Source organism: Gekko japonicus, unplaced genomic scaffold (assembly GCF_001447785.1).
Source record: "Gekko japonicus isolate JY-2015 unplaced genomic scaffold, Gekko_japonicus_V1.1 scaffold1597, whole genome shotgun sequence".
NCBI classification, from domain to species: Eukaryota; Metazoa; Chordata; class Lepidosauria; order Squamata; family Gekkonidae; genus Gekko; species Gekko japonicus.
This window is the reverse complement of record NW_015169222.1, coordinates 340,675-357,954: the sequence shown is the minus strand read 5'-3', so window position 1 is coordinate 357,954 and position 17,280 is coordinate 340,675. Positions and strand designations below refer to the sequence as shown.

The 17,280-nt window shown below is 42.2% G+C and overlaps 1 protein-coding gene across 1 annotated transcript in view; it reads right to left on the bottom strand.

Annotated features, from left to right (window-relative positions):
- ROCK2 (Rho associated coiled-coil containing protein kinase 2) overlaps positions 1 to 17,280 on the bottom strand; it is a 157,356-nt gene that overhangs the window by 34,615 nt on the left and 105,461 nt on the right. Inside the window, exons 12-18 of the mRNA XM_015416412.1 lie at positions 12,634 to 12,682; positions 11,082 to 11,217; positions 10,862 to 10,953; positions 10,446 to 10,692; positions 10,114 to 10,220; positions 8,943 to 9,102; positions 3,512 to 3,672 (exon numbers count right to left, since the gene is read on the bottom strand). Coding sequence (XP_015271898.1) covers positions 3,512 to 3,672; positions 8,943 to 9,102; positions 10,114 to 10,220; positions 10,446 to 10,692; positions 10,862 to 10,953; positions 11,082 to 11,217; positions 12,634 to 12,682 — 952 coding nt within the window. The remainder of the gene's footprint in view (positions 1 to 3,511; positions 3,673 to 8,942; positions 9,103 to 10,113; positions 10,221 to 10,445; positions 10,693 to 10,861; positions 10,954 to 11,081; positions 11,218 to 12,633; positions 12,683 to 17,280) is intronic.

The window sequence follows — 17,280 nt, the reverse complement described above, 5'->3', positions numbered from 1 at the left end:
CTAACTATCTTTATTGCTATGCTAAACTTCTGTGTATATATTTTATTCTTAAACATGCTTTGTTCTATATCATTCCTTGGTCCCACTGGAAATTTCTGCAGATGGAAAGGAATTTTTTTTACTTCCCTCATCCTGCTATAGCCCAAAATGCTGCTTGTGTGAGGAACGGTGATCCCCCAGGACAGCAAGAAGGGGGGTTGTGAGGACTGCTCCCTAATCCATCCCCTGCTATCCACTCTGGGATCCAATCCCATGTCTTAAACTGTGGACTACCTATTATCTCCAACAAAAATTAGAACTTCTAGGACTGGGTACTACTTCTAACACCTGACTTGTATAGTGTGCCAAATGACTATGCGACAATGCTTTATACGAGCTTCTTTTATAATATCCAAATATTATACATTACAGATCGTGAGTGGTTTTTATTTAGAACTTGAAATAGTGGTTGAAATGGTGTTGCTTTAATAGTGAGGGGAGAAGCAACATAAGCAATCAGTGACTATAATGCAACGTCTGACAGGATAATCTCAATAAAACTTCATGGAAACATAACCATAATTCAAATTTACTCCCCAGCTATAGATGCTGAAGAGGAAGAAAAGGAAAGTTTTTATGCAAGCATCCAGGAAGAAACTGATCACACATCTAAATGAAATGCACTGATAATTATTACGACTAGAATACAAAAGTAGAAAACAAAGCAGAATCAAACATTGTAGGAAAACTGGGACTAAGATTATGAAATAAAGCATTAGAACAATTTATAGAATTCTGTGAAGCCAACACAGAATTCTATGAAGCCAACAATTTGTTCATTGCAAACACAAGCTTTGGGCAACCAAGCAATCCCATTGGTGAGAAGCACAGAGACCACGGAGAAGATCAAATAGATCACAAGGAGAAGATGGAGAAGCTCTATTTTCTATGCTAAAACAAGACCAGGAGCAAACAGTGGTACAGATCACAAACTGTTAATATAAAAAAATAGAATAAAGCTGAAGAAAAACACTTAAATCAGCATAGTGCCAAAAATATAATATAATATTCCTCAAGATTGACATAACAAATTTGCATTTGTAAACCAGCGGAACTGTGGGTTAAAACCAGACATCAAGGAATAATGTGAAAAGACTATTCCTGTACACACACACACCAAAAGGAAAACCCTTGATGGATGATTGATGAAACTCTTCAAATTGCTAAAGATAGATGAGAAGCAAAAGTAAAAGGTAACAGAAACAGAATTCTAAATGTACCTTTTCAGTTGCTTGCACATAGAGACGAAAAGAACTATTATAATAAACAATGCAAAGAAACAGAATTGAATAGAAAAGGAACAACGAGAGATCTGTTCCACAATTTCCAAGAAATCAAAAAGAACTTGTGGACCCTGATCAGGTGGAAAAGCAGAATTAAAATGTTTTAAATAAAAATAAATAAATAAATTCATGCATGGCTAGGGATGCTGAAAGATCATGGAAATACATTATCTGATCAAAATAAATCAACAATACACTGACGAGCTACACATAACAGATGAAAGGATCACAGACTGCTTCAAAGAAGAATCTTTCGGTAAAGAACTTGCAATTTTAGAAAGTAAAGTAAAAGCTGCACTCAAAGCAATTGAGAGGAAAATCACCAGGAGTAGTAGGCTTGCCAAGTCCCCCCGGGGGTCTATGGTTTTCCCTCGGACAGTCGTGGCCCCGCCCCCAGCGTACCCAGCGTCGTCACATCACTTCCTGGTGACGTGCATGCGGCGCGCACGCGCGCACTCAAGCCAGGAGACCCCCGCTGCAGCGATTTTTTCACTTGGCAACCCTAAGTAGTAGACAGGATAGCAATAGAGCTCGTTCAAGTATGCAAATTGAATCCATTAAAATCTTAACAAGAATATGCCAATATGATGGATCCCTGCTGCTTCTTCACTGTGAGGCAGATTTTTCTTGCCAAAATTCTTAGTTCCCTTCAGGTAGTGAGCTAGCCCCCTAGTAGCGTGATAATATTTGTGGTTTTATCAATCTGAATGTCCCACTCTATGACAGAATCTAATTTGGCTTTTGCCCAGCCCAGGAACTTGTCAGGAGAAAACAAGAGCCCTCTTTTTAGATCACTTGAAATGGCACTGGAGACTGTGTAACAGTGAACAATAATTTAATAGGCAGGGATGGTATGGGGTAGTCAGGTATTGTAAAGGCTGAGGTAAATGTTGTTGGTAAAAGCGTATATTTTTCAGTTGACGAACAAGATGGTGTAGTAGCTTATTTTTACAAATTTTTGGTTCTTATGAGTGAATGATGGTTGACTAAGTACTTTGGTTTCAGTTACAATGTTTCTGCACAGAATTTTTGCAGAGAATTTCCTAATAACTGGTCAGGTTTTCTGGAAAGGCCACTCTTTTAGTGTATCAAATTTTCTGAAATCATGTGTCTTCTTTCCCCTGAGTAGTCTATCACCATCTCCTTTTACTACAGACCAGGGACTGCCTCAGTGCCAATTCCCTCTATAACTGGACAGGAGTTATATTTCTTCACTTAAAATATAATCCTATTCCTTTTGGCCTGAATGGGAGCTTCAGCCTGCTACTCAGCCACTCTTTGCCAAAATCGCAAACCCCAGTTCTTGGCATTCATAGTTCATACTATGGTATTCCCTAGTACTATGTATGGATGTGAAAGCTGACAGGAAGAAAATAGATTCATCTGAAATGTGGTGGTGGAGTTTTACAGATTCCATGGACCATCAAAAAAGTTGTGGGTTCTAGATCAAACCAAACTTGAACTCTCGCTAGAGGTGAAAATTAATAGACTGAGGCTATCATACTTTGGTCACATGATGAGAAAACAAGGCTCAGTGGAAAAGACAATAATGCCAGGAAAAAAGTTGAAGGCTGTAGGAAATGACAACTCAACACAAGATGGATTGACTCAATAAAGGAAGCTATGGACTTCAGTGTGCAAGACCTGAGCAAGGATGTTACTAATAGGATATTTTGGAGGTTATTAATTCATAGGCTCTCCATATATCAGAAGCAAGGTGATGGCACATAATCCATACACAGTTGAAATAACAAGGAAGCAAAGGTGCAGATATACAGTGCAGTCCTACATAGTATTCCAGTCAAAGCTAATTAAAACGAATGGCTTAGACTATAGCACAGGATTGCACTACTAGAAACATAGTCTATGAGAGATCTGAATTCTCTATCCTCCACGGCACACGCACACACATAACTGCCATCACTTCATATATCATTCCAACAGGGCTTCCAATCCATGGGTGTGTGGGTGTGAGTCTATGCACATGTGCACAAAGGGATTGCTTTACTTTATGTTCACATTGTTTTTAGCAAAGAACTAATATGCAGCTAGGAGAAACTAAACAGAAATTTGGATATGTACATAATCATGAGTTACCTTACAACAAAGGTAACCTAAGACAAAAGCTCCAAGAAGCTATACCCAGGAATAAACTTTAAGATAATTGCAAATTTCTTACTCATACTTACATCCTCATTCAACTTATCTTTTTGCTTAAGTAGCTCATTTATTTTCTGTTGAGATTGTTTTAGATCACAGTCCAACATAGAGCATCTTTTTTCAACTTCTAATAAGCAGTTTTCTACTTTTTGCTTTGAAACTCTTTCCTCCAAGAGCTTCTTTTCCATTTCTATAAAATTAAAAACAAGCAAAGTCAGCATGTATCATTTTATAACACTTTGACACTTGTACAATTTTATTTGTAATACACTAACAAAAATCAAGGACTTCAGTAAAGAAAAATTGTATAAATGAAGTTGAAAACAGTTATTAATAAATTCTCTGCCATTTTTTAAACAAGGTGTCAGAGACTCGCATAGGGATAACCCTAAAATAAAAAATAAACTTTGTAAGAATAAGTGATTTTATAATTTGAATCCTTTCTAGCCGGTGTCTTAATAGGTCATTTACATTTTTATTCAGTTCCATGTGGTTATATCTGAACAGGTCTTGGAGTTGAAGAGGTATCTTGATTCCAAGATACTGTCAGTATTTTCCAGCCCAGCTAAATGAAAAATTACTTTTTACTAGGTTAGTGTTCTCCTTTGACATTACTATTGGATATAATTCTGTTTTGGTCTGGTTCACACTGAGTCTCGAAATACAGTTATACCGAATAAGAATGGTTTCAATGGCTTGCAGAGATGTTACAGGGTTTGTAACATATAATACCAGATTGTCTGCAAATAAAACTAATTTGTTTTTTCTTTTAGGGGGATACCTGTAATTTGTGGATCACTTCTGATGACTTGGACCAGAGACTCGAGACCTAAGGCAAATATTAAGGGGGAAAGAGGGCAACCTTGCTGTGTGCCTCTTGATATATCAGCAGATTTACACCTCTGCTTTGGGAGAAGAATATAAAGCCTGAATTGCTCTTTTAAAACGGTCCCAAAAATTCATATATTGTATTAATAATCCTATATATAAGACTTCTAGTTTATCAAATATTTTTCTATATCTAGTGATAAAATAAAAGATGATTTAATATGATTAAGTTTACAGTATTGGATTATGTTCAATGTTTTGCGGGTATTGTCAACTGAAACCTTGATTGCTCTGGATGAATATATTTATCTAAATATATTTACCCCAATTTATCTGGGTGAAACGATTTATCTATTATAAGGATTAGTCTTGAGGCCAAGATTGCCATAAAGATTTTTTGATCCTAATTTAGGAGAGAGATAGGGCAATAACCTTTCATATCCACTAAGTCCATTTCTTTTTTAGGGATGACTATAATTTTTGTGAGCTCCCATGAGCTAGGCATTATTCCTTTATTTAGTACCAGGTTGTACATATCAGCCAGGGGGCTGGCAAGTATACTATGATATTTTGTATAAAACTCGGCTGGGTATTCATCCTTACCTGGGGATTTATTTTTTTGATGTTTTAAAATTATATTAATCACCTTCTGTGTGGATATGGTAAAAGGTAAAGGTTCCCTTGCTCGAAAGCCAGTCAAATCCGACTCTAGGGTTGCGGTGCTCATCTCCGTTTCAAAGCCAAAGAGGCAGCGCTGTCCGAAGACGTTTGTGGGTCTAAAAATTTTGTGGTCCTTTGAGATTTTCTTAATTAAAGTATTTGATTCTAAATAAATTTTAATTAAATTTTTGAGGGGTTGTCTGATATAACTTCTTATATTTTACAAATGTTTTCAATACTCCATTTGCAGATGAGTGTATAATCTCTTTGCCATCTCTTAGACAACGGATACAGCCAGTAGATTTTTTTTAACGCACCTTCCAAGAGAGCATTTGTAATGATGGGTTTTTAATGCCAGTATCCTTGCTTTATAAATAGTAAGTTCCTTTGAATTTGAGACACTCCTAAAATTCCTATTTTTTCCCATTCTGCTAGTAGTTGTTTATAAATTTTTTTACAGTGCTCTTTATGCTTTGCTTCTAACGGTTTAATTTTTGAAATAAAATAATTTTTGACTGATTTCTCATTTTTTGGTAGGTCGACAAGATTGAGAGATACTTCCGTTTTACGACTGCTTTTAAAGCATCCCAAATTACATTCTGGGTTACTTCACGATCAGTGTTGTGCTCGAAATACTCTGACTTCTGTTTCAACTTCAGTAACTACCCCATCAATCAATAAAAAAGATTTGTCAAGCATCCAATTAGAAGTTTTGTCTCTCTGGTCTTTGTCAATGCACAATTGGACCAGAGTTTCATTCCAATATTAGCTTGAGGGACCCTGCTGATTAATGAATTCGAAATAAAGTTATAATTGATTCTAGTATGTACATTGAATCTGAAAGAGTAATAGGTATAGTCTTTTCCCCCTCTATGGTGGTGTCTCCAGATATCAGAGTTCAAATTTACTAAATATATTGGAAACTTCTGAATGATGACCTCTTCACGTGCTCCTGGCTGTCAGGTGTTTCATCAGGGGCAGGCATGACAGTCAGTAATTCTTTTCTTTTCCAACTCCTGTACACGCTTTTTCACCTTTTTTAGATTTGGCATTAACTTCCTTCAGAGTTTCTGCTGTTTGCTCTGTTAATTTCTTGGTTTCATTCAGTTCCAGTTGTTAAGCAGCAAAATTCTGGTTCAAAGTAGTCAGTTGCTGATTGATGTTTGTCATCTGGTCCAGCAGAGGGCGCAATGATTCAGCTAATAGCTGTGAAAGCTCGTTGGTAGCTTCCGGTCTCGGGCTTCTACTTCCCGATGGAGGCTTAAGCTGCGATGGTTTCTCTTTCTCGCCTCTCTGCCCTGCCATTTTTGAGGATTGTTTACTTTTGGAAAAGTTTGCTAAAATCTCTGTTTTCCACCAAAACGCTTTGCTGCGCTTCTGTGTGCTTCTTAAATCAATTCTATGGCTTTTACGTCTGGCACCCTCTTTTTAAAATGATCTGCTTGGATATCGCGTCTGGGAGTTCCCTCCCCCGCTCACTTAAATCAGAGGGGCTTTCTAGCCAGAACTCGGTGTTTTGCTTTCACCACGACTCACAGTTCATCGTTGGTCCTAGGACCCGCCTCAGGTACGTGTAAAACACCCGATCTTCACGCACTTGTCCCGGTCAGCGACTCTAGAGTGATACGGTCACACAGCGGTAGGACCTTCAGAGTGGAGGGAAGCCTCGATTCCCCGGCATTGAGCCAGAAAAGAGGCAATCCCTCAAAAAAAGCCCCATGGCTAGGAGCCCAAACGCAAGCACTCCGGTTGGGTAGTGGACAATCGCCCCCCCCATCCGCTGGCGTTCGGATCACGACCATGGGAGCTCACCAGGGTCACGTCCGCCATCGTGCTGCCAAAAACCTGAAGCCCATGTTAATATTTGTCTGATAAAACTTATAACACCTGAAAAATCCAAGAGGCAGCATTATACAATTATAATCTCCTAGGAGGACTTCTAGAAATAGTATTCAGTAATGACCACAATTATGTGGTTATTACTAGAGATGTGTGCTCAGTATATACTGAGCTGAATAAATACCTGAAAAATACCTTATCGGTATTTTCTGAGTATTTATTCAGCCAAAAAGATTCTCTACTCTGATTCGGCTACCGATCTAGCTGAGCCCAAATAAAAGCCAATATTATTTGGCTTTTATTTGGGCTCACCTTCACTCGCCAAGTCGGGCTCACCTTCACACGCTGAGCAGGGCCAAGCCAAGCCCTACCTACAGGTCAGACATGCATGGGCCCCCCACATGTCTTAAATGTGACTCTTTAAATGCGTTCTCCAAGCTGGCCCCTGCTGCGGTGGCGATACAGCTTGGAGAATGCATTAAAGAGACTGGTCTCCAAGCTGGCCCGTGCCACACAGCAGCAGGAGAGAAGTCCCTTCCTAAGTCATTCACTCACCCAGCCTCACCAGGAAAGCTCAGCATTTCCAGATATACTGCAGCATCGACCCCCCCACTCCCCCCCCGGTTCCCCAATGGAGAAAAGAGCTGTCCAGGCACCTTGGCACTTGCTTCCTTGCCAGCCATGGGAAGAACAAGTGGGGAAGGGAGCCGAGGATTTGGGCAGCAGGCATGTTCGAGGAGTGCGGAAGCCAAGAGAGAGAGATAAAGATAGCCGAAGTGCTCAGCTCCAAATTAACAACGTATTCATCTCCCCCCACCTCCCTGTGTGCAATAATTATGAGAGATGCTTCCAGATGGGAATAATTGAAACTGATCTCACTCTGGAAGGCACGTTTTTTTGCTACCAGCAATTCCACCTTGCTCCTCCCCAGCCCAGCTCATAAACTTCCCAAATTCTTCCTCCCTCTCCTCCACCTCAGAGGAAGAGGAGAGGGAGGAAGAATACGGGAAGTTTATGAGCTGAGGAGGAACGAGGTAGATCGCCGGCAACAAAAAATGTGCCTCACAAAGACATTAATTTGGAGCTGAGCACTCCGGCTGTCTTTCTCTCTTTCTCTCTCAGCCTCCCTACCTCTCAAACACACCCACCATCCAGAGCCTCAGCTCCCTTCCCCACTTGTTGCTCTTCCTGTGACTGGCAAGAAAGTAAGGGCCAAGGTGCCTGGACAGCTCTCTTTTCTCTGTTGGAGAACATGGGTGGCGAGTGGGGGGGTTGATGCTGCAGTATTTATAGAAAGGCCAAGCTTGCTTGGTGAGGCTGGGAGAGTGAATTACTTGGGAAGGGACTTCTCTTCTGCTGCTGTGCAGTGTGGACCAGCTTGAAGAACACATCTAAAGAGACCAGTCTCTTTAAATGCATTCTCCTAGCTGTGCCACACAGCAGTACAAGCTGGCTTAGAGAATGCATTTTAAAAGACCAGTCTCTTTAAATGTGTTCTCCAAGCCCCAGAACTTGAGTGAACTCATACCGCTTCGAGTTCACTCATTCATGGCTTGGTTTTGCAAAACCCATTTGAATGGAACAAGCCATGCTGCATTCAAGTGAGTCCAGAAGCAGCGCAAGTTCACCCTTCCCCATTATACCCTATGGGGACAGTCCTCATAGGGTATAATGGTGCCAAATAAATTTGGCAATTATTTCCCGAATCCCAATATCATACTGATACTGGGATTTGGGAATATTAGGAAATACCAATTTTTTTTGGTTCTATTTACCTGAACCTGAAAAGTACTGATATTTTTTTGCACACCCCTAGTCATTATTTACATCACACCAAACCACCTACCTATTCCAGATGTTGACCACTGATATATAGCTATGAAGCCAAATAGAGTTCATATCAGTTTAACACAATAAATTTGCAGTTGCTGAATTTAATTTGAAATATGAGGCAATGAAGTATAATGGCTAGAATGTCTGTCTTAATTTAATATGGGAGTTCAGATCCCTGCTCAACAATGAAGCTGACAGGGTAAATGTGGTCAAGTCATTCTCTTTTAAATCTGAAAAAGGGTATGGAACATATATAATAGATAAATAAAACTATGACTACGTGATATATCACGTCATTACCTTGCATGGCTTCAGACTTTGCTTCTTCAATAGACTCATAGATTTTATTTTTGTCAGCTAGCCGGGCTTTTGTTGCCTTATGTTCAGCTTCTTCTTGTTCCAAGTTCTGTTGCATGACTTTTAGCTTGTATGTCATATCTATTTCCATGTTGTTCTTCTCCTGTTAAGGAAATACACAGGAATGCAATTGTTTGAATATAATCCCACAAATATTTTAAAGTAAAAATATACACTTTAATTGGAAGACATGACCAGTGTCAGGAGAAAATGAAGGGGTCCGTCTAAGATTTCTAGTTTGATCATATTTCTACCTTGTGATAGGTAGTAACATACATTTAAAATGCTAATTTGGCTACCTACCAGAAGCATCATACATCAGAGAGCAACTGAATTATGTATTACTGCACAAAGAAAATCCTCAAAGCTAAAAAGAATTTGAGTTCTCACAACCTCGAGCTGGCTAGAAAGATTGGCTGTTATACTTGGAATGTGGGCAATGCCAGTACTGGGCAACCTCGGGGCAGCTTCAAAACTCTTCCCACCTCTCATTCCATGTCCCCATTGACTCCCAGTTTCTCAGTTTCACTGGACAGCTCCTTCCATCCAATTGGTCACCTGTCCTAACCCACAGCTCCCATCAGTTACCACCTCCAAGCCCACTAGAGTCCCCACAGATCTAGACCACAGTTCCTTGTATCCTTCATTTAGTCTCTGATCAAAGTTGCCTGAGGAAAGAAAAATACAATAAAATGGCCTTGCAAAATTATAGTTCATTATCACTCATAACTGATGTACGCAGAATGGAGCACAAACTTGTAGAAGCCTTGCCAAATAAAAATAATTGCAGATATGAACGTCCAAGCCTTGTTCTCTCAACAGAAACTCTATTGTGACCTATCTACTATTCCTCCAGAGATGAGAGCATCAACTAGCTTCAGAAAAATATATCCTAGCAACAGTTTATGGTTTAAAGCCAATGTAGAAGTCACAACCTTAAAGACAGATATATTCTTGGAAAAACACTACCACTTAATTTACTAGTTGCATGCTATGTAACTTTAAAGAGAGAGAAAATATATAATTACAGCTATCAAGGTATGCAAAAATCAGAATGTCTACAGCACACACTGTAATGTGCAAAAGTAAGTTATTATATACTTTTTTTTTTTACCTTTTCCAGATCTGTGAATCTTTCCTGTAATTGTCTTTTCTCTGTCTCAGTTTTAGCTAATGCGCTCTTCCCATTTTTTACTTCCTCTTCCAAACTAGCTATTCGGCCTAAGAATATATTGCAAGAGACAAATCAATAAAGAAATGCTACTAAATATGTTATTAAAATTTAACATATTATGAACTGTGATTTTAAATATGAAAAACAGAATTGTCAGATTAGTAGAAGAGTAAAAAATTAAGACAGTTAGTGAATTATACAACTAAATCCCAATTCCAAGAGCATCTTATTTTTAATATGCAAAGCAATTCCTATCAGAATGTTTTTCATACCTTGAAGATCACTGATAATCTCTGACCCATTAGTGCGATCTCTCCTTTCAGATTCTAGGGCAGACTGCAGGTTGAGGAAGTCCTTCTCTAGTTTGAGTTTGGCATTTTCCAGTGCACAATTTTTATCTTGTAGATCTCTGTTAGTAGCTTCCAGCTGCTGAATCTGCTTTGTACTCTCTGTCTGGTTCTTCCTGAACCTGGCTGCTGTATCAGATTCTGTACGCAGCAAAGCATTGGCTTCATCAAGCTATTGAAGCATGAGAAACATTTCAGACAAGTCAATATCAACAAAACTTTTTAAAACGTTTCCAAGGTGACATCACAGCTGCAAACTGTTACTGATAGGGCAATTTTAATACATAGATTTGAAATGAAGTCTGACAGACAAGTTAAACTCAAACAGAAAAATACCTTACCTGTCTTTGCAGCTGGTTGATTTTTTCATTTGATATCTGAGAGTTCTGATTCCGCCTTTTCAAATCTTCGAGTTGATCTTTCAAACTATTAACTGTAATTAAAACGTGTTGAATTTTTAAGTCCATCACACTTACTCAATAATGGCTTTCTACAAATTAATTCCTAGCAGCAAGAAGATAATTCTATTCTCACAATACCTCAAGATCCTGGTCCACATACCATCATTTTCCAGATTGCGTTTTTTATCTGCTTCATGTTCAGCTTTCCGCTGGTACTCCGCATTCTTATGCTGTAGAAGAGCTTTTTCCCTTTCCAACAGTCTCAGTGCAGACTCTACATTCTTTCTTGAGGTCATCTAGAAATATGTATTGAAGGGCAGAAGGCATCCTTGTTTTTAAAGAAGATTTATGAAGAATGGAACCACATTGCATTTAATGAAAGCACTGGGTTAGATCCAAATAGCTTTTTCCATTGTTGAAAAAGGAGGATGGGATTGCCTTTGACCATCAAAAAGACTATGCTGGGGATCGTGGAACTTGCTTGAATGGAAGATGTGGGATGGAGACTGTAATGAGGGAACTTTGTGCAAGGTTGAGGGGAAAAGCTGGCTTGATCCAAACAATTCAGCAAAAATGTTTCCATTTGGTTGCAGCAAATATGCTCAGCAGATATGGTTATGCAAATTACAGACAACCACAAATTTTCAAAATAGCAAAACAGCTTCACAATTCTGTTTAATGGAAATCTATAGTAAAAGTCTAATCCAAATGTACTATGTGGCTTTTAGAGCATTTAGGATTCGCTACACATCATGCCGAAATCAACAAAGCAGTTCTAGTGGTCTTATGTTGAATTTATTTCTCTCACCTTTATCTAGCTTCTGGTAAATATAGCCCCCCCAGCACTGGCATTCAATTTAGATCTTCTCAAAATCTAACAACCACACTTCATTTCTCTCTTATATTTCTTTAAAAGTACTAATGTATCTTTAGCACCACCAGATACTTTACCTTTAAAAAGGTAGCTCCCAGCACATTGAGGAATTAGTAACAATGCCATATTGACTAAAATTGACACCACTGTGAACCTAAATGGCTTGGCCAGTATAAAAAATAAAATTTGCAATTAAAATTTCATCTATTACTCCTGTGTTCCAAAGGAAACCTGATCAAGTAGGCAATTCTTCCTTCGGATCCAGTGTTTCTACTCCTTGATTTGAATGGATTGGATCCATAGTCAAATCCTGCTTTCAGACTGCCAAGGGAAAGCCTGTAGTGGGAGATCATCTGTTTTGAGCAGTGCTGGAATAAAGCACCTGGATAGTGCAATGATTGGGAGTGTTGGTTTTGGATGTGGGGGGGAAATGAGCTCAGATCCCTACACACTGATGAAACTCACTAGATGGTTCGGAACCAGACAGCATCAGAAGATATAGTGAAAAACCTGCTCCTTAAAAAAGTTAACATAGAGATTGGACAAGTAAACTTCTGTCATTAACCCCATTTATCCACCTGCCAAATCGTGATAATTTTATGCATTCAAAAACTGACAAGCAAAACAGTTTACATTTTTCTCACAAATATCTGTAACAGTCCCATTTGTATTCCAATAAATACTACTTGCTATAATTTTTTTACAACTTGACAGAGTTGTAAAACATGTTCTCATTATCTTGAATACAAAAGAATCAATTACATTTTTACTATGTTTGTATTTTCCACTTCTAATGGAAAAAATAAGGTAATGGAGCATATAAAAGATACTGGCTTACCTCTTCATCCAATTCTTTCATTATCTTCTCTAAGCGATTATTAATAGTTCTAGGGAAATATTGACATATTAGGAAAAAAGCACAGAATAAGGTTTTCTATTGTAAATTGTTTATAACAAACTACCCATATTTTTGTTAGCAACTGTTAAGTAATACATAGCACAACTCCATCCATGTGGTCATCCAGAGTCCAACCTGTGCTTTTGAAGGAAGCACCCTTTTTTGCACCTAAAACCTCACTCTTGAAGTTACCAAACTGCAGCTCTGCACAGACACAAAGCTCATCAATATCATGCACAACAACCATGAAGGAGTAACAAAAAATTCTCCAAACGCGACTCCATGTTGGTTCTGTAAGTTACAGGATATGGCAATCATGCAAAAACCAGCTGAACTAATCCTTATAGCAAAAGGCCTGTAAGAGATTTATGGTTCTGGTTTACCAACTGAACGCTCATTTTTATGCAAGTACAGTAGAAATAGGTCTCAAGTACAGAATTCTTTAAATATACTTGAGACCTATTTCTACTATACTTGGATACAAATGAGCATTCAGTTGGTAGACCAGAACCATAAAATGCACAACATAGGTCACAGATAGCTAAAGAAAGAAAAGAACTAAAGCCTGGCTTCTGACATCTCCCACAAATGCAGGCAAGGCAACAGGCCATCAGGGGAAATGAGGGGGACTGTGTGCTGACTAGGGACAGGAACGAACCTCATCACAAACCTAAGTTTGTCATGAAAATCACCCTGTTTGTGCCATTTATTTTTTTTAACAGAGGTTCGTGTGGTTCATGTTGGTGGTTCGTGAGGCAGACAGGCTGGCACCAATCGTCAAAGCAACAGAGGGGGATGGACTTCTGCAGCCCTGGAAACACCAATGGTGGCCCTCCAAAGCTTGATAGGCCAACAAGAGAGCTCCCATTCTGCTCTATGGGAGCAGAATGGATATATACCCCCAGCACACACTCAGTTGTTTTTACTTGGCAGTAGGCAGTTACGTACAGAGAAAGTTAGAGGAAGAGAGGGAAGGGAACTGGGAGTCATTCCTCAGTACAGTGAACAGTGGAGTTGGGGGTGTTTGGTGCTTACTCAGGTCTCTGAGGCACCTGTCCTTCTGCTAAAGCCAAGCAGAGGGGCTCAGCCAGTGGGTGCCTCTGCCGAGGATCCACCCTCCCGCCTAATTGTCAACACCCCTCTGTGCTCATTGCAAGGGAAAGAAGTCCACCCTCTCCGTCCCACAGGTCCCTCTCCCTGTGGAACAAGACTGTCCTGACAGCCCAGCAGTGCCCAGCTGTACTGGGGTGTCACAAGGGGTTTCAGAGGCAGAGCCTCTTTTCCCCAATGTCTTCTTGGGGATAGACTTGGGGACAGAAGAGCTATTAGCGCTGCCAAAACTAAAGCAGTTGCTAAACCTGTTTGCAGAGGAGGAATCTGAGAATGGTGAATTAGGAGGTGATAGGGAAACATCCAGGCCCTCCACATCCCAACTCCTTGGGGATGCTCCTGCCTCGAGTTCACCTCTCTATCAGTCCTCTTAGCCTTGCACCAGACTGCAGCAGCTATGCCTCCCACCTGCCCCAATTTTGGGTCCCGTTTCCAGTCCACGATCTGGGAACATTTCCGCACCCTCAACAACAACCCCTGTGTGGCAGAGTGCCGGGTGTGCATTGTTCAGATGTGGAGGGGCTCGGACCCCAACCACTTATCAATCTTCCACTCTCTGTAAAGAGTGGCACCCAGCAGGGGGAAGAGGCCCACTTTGTCTCAGTAGGAAGAAGGGGTGGAGCGGGAGTCCCCTCCAAGCAAAAAGACTCACACTGAGGGTGCTGTAGGTGGGAGTGGAACCTCCAGGCAAACCACCCTCAAGGAGACCATTCCCATGGGGACGCTGGCACTGTCAAGCAAAAGGACTAGGGGGAAGGCCCAGGATACACTCACTCGCTTCATCAATGAGATGGTTACCATGGATGGCCAACTGTTGTCCATAGTGGAAGATGTGGCCTTTCGCTGGCTGCTGCATTACATCACTCTATGGTATTCCATCCGCTCATGGAGGACCTGAAGCCAGTGAGTCTTCCCCTCCATGCACCGCTGTGCGGTGGAGATAGACAAGGCTGAGCTCTCCAGAGTGCAAGGGTGAACTGTGCGCTTCATAGCGGACCTCTTAAGCAGCCAGCAGCATAGCTCCCTCATCCTCACTGCCCACTGGAGGACCTCTGGACTGCTGGGGCAAGACCACGCCCTGGGAGGAGGTGACAGTTCTGCTGCTGGGCTAAAAAGTTGTTCTGCTCCATGTGCAATGGATGGATGGAGATCACATGAAGAACATCACCACTGCGATCCACACTAAGCTGAGAGAGTGGGTGGACATGGGTGACATTGTCCGTGGCTACACGGTCATGGATGCTGGTGCCAACATGCTGACAGTGGTCAAGGCCATGCACATCAAGGGCATTGTGTGCCTCACACCCTGCACATGGTGGTGAGGGATGCTCTTGGGCTGGGGACCAGTGTCAAGCCCACATGGGATGCAGCCACACTTGAGACACGCTCCTTATTGGAGACCTGGCGGTGCCGGACTACACATTTTTCTTGCAACATCAAGTCTGCCCATCTGCTGTGTGAGAGGCAGGTGGAGGGAGGAGCCCGAATATTACTCATGCAGGACATGCCCACCCGCTGGAACACCCATGCAATGGTTGCGCATCTGGTGGAGCAAAAGAGTGCAGTGCAGGAGGTAATCTCCTCCATGCCCATCCGGCACAGAGGACAGGAGCTCAGCATAAGCTCCAATGACTGGCTCACCCTTTCCCAAGCAGTGCATGTCCTCAAGCCATTCCAGGACACCACCGATGTCCTCTGCTCCCATATGGCCAGCCTGGGGCAAGCCATCTACGTGATCTGCAGGCTGAACTGGAAACTGACCTCCGCACTGGCACTGGGGGCAGCTTTCCTCCCAAGGGCCAGGGCGTTGGCAGAGAGATTGCAAGCAGGTGTGACCACCTGGTTGCATCCTCTCTGCAAGGAGGAGCAGTACAGTGTGGCCGACATTTGCAATCCCCGTATAAAGGGCAGCATCCCTCATCATTCTCCATAACTTGGAGCTCCTGCAATGGAGGCAGGACCTGCAAAAGAAGAGCAAAGATTGCAGGGGAATAGGGGGTGGAAGAGGCTGAGGAGGGAAAAGGGGGAGAAGGAGCAGCAGCCCAGCACCTCAGCCTCCAAGAGCCCAACCAGGAAGGATCCCCAGAACTGGTCCTCAGGGGTGAGCTGGGAGGTCAGTGGCATCGGAGAGGCCAGGCATGCCCTGGTAGAGCACTCGGCAGACATGACGGTGAAGGAGTACCTTGTCTAGCCCCCTGAGCCCACTGACTCCAATTCCCTGGAGTATTGGTCATGCAAGGCTGCCTTCTGGCCCGACCTGTCCTGCATGGCCATGAGACTCCTTTCCTGCCCCCTCCACCAATGTCCAGAGTGAGCTGGTGTTCTCCCACCTGGAAGACATCCTCAGTTCCCACCACTCACACCTGGCTCTGGTGGATGAGTTGGCCTTCCCCAAGGTCAACCTCCCCCTGCTGGGCTACCCCTCTCTGGACCTTGGGGAGTAAAGATCCAGTATCCCTATCCCCTCTTTCCTACATCCATCTGTTCACAAGTTGTGTCCCCCCAAGGTTTTGGGTCTCCATGGGTGTTTGGTGCTTACTTAGAGCTCCATCTGTCCTTCTGCTCAAGCCAAGCATAGGATCAACTGCCAAGTTCTTGGCTGAGGACCCACACTCCTCCTGAGTTATGTTCCACAAAGAATTGGTGCCTCAAGCCTCCCTGTCCACATCTCCCCCCTCATGAGTTATGTCCCACCAAGTTATGTCCCCCCCATCCACATTTGCCTCCTTATGATTTCCATCCTCCCAAAAATTGGCACTTCCAGCCTCCCCTCATCCAGGTCTGCCTCCTCATGATTTCTGTCCCAACAAGAATTGATGCTTCCAGACTCCCACCTTCCATGCCTGCTTCTCCACAATTACTGTCCCCTCAAGAATTGCTACTTCCAGCCTCCCCCCATCCACATCTGCCTCCTCATGACTTATGTCCCCCCAAGAACCAGCACTTCCAGCCTCTCCTCACCCACGCTCTTGGGGAGATGGATTCTGGCTGTGGCTGCTCTCACCTAGGGCTATGTTTCCACATTAAAAGGCCTTTCTTTCTCACACTCAAAGGCTGCTTCACCACATTACCCCTCATTGGGATTTGCAAACACTTCCTCCTTAGCATTGGTGTCCCTCTCAGAATTAGCACTTCCAGCCTCCCCCATCCACACCTGCCTCCTCACAACTTGTCTCCCTTCCCAAAGAATTGGTGCTTCCAGCCTCCCTTCACCATATCTGTCCCCCCAAGAATCAGCACTTTCAGCCTCACCCCACAACTAGGGATGTGCATTTTGGGATCCCGAGCCAAAAAAAAGCCGAAAATAACGTTTTTTGGCTTTTGGGATCCCGAATTAGCAATTTATGCACTTGTCCGAATCCCGAAAAAAAATCCCGGAAAAATTCGGGTCCATTATAGCCAATGGGGCCATTGAAGTCAATGGCAAAAATCTTCTTGAAACTTTGTGGGGGGCTGGGGGGGAGGGGGTTTGGGGCA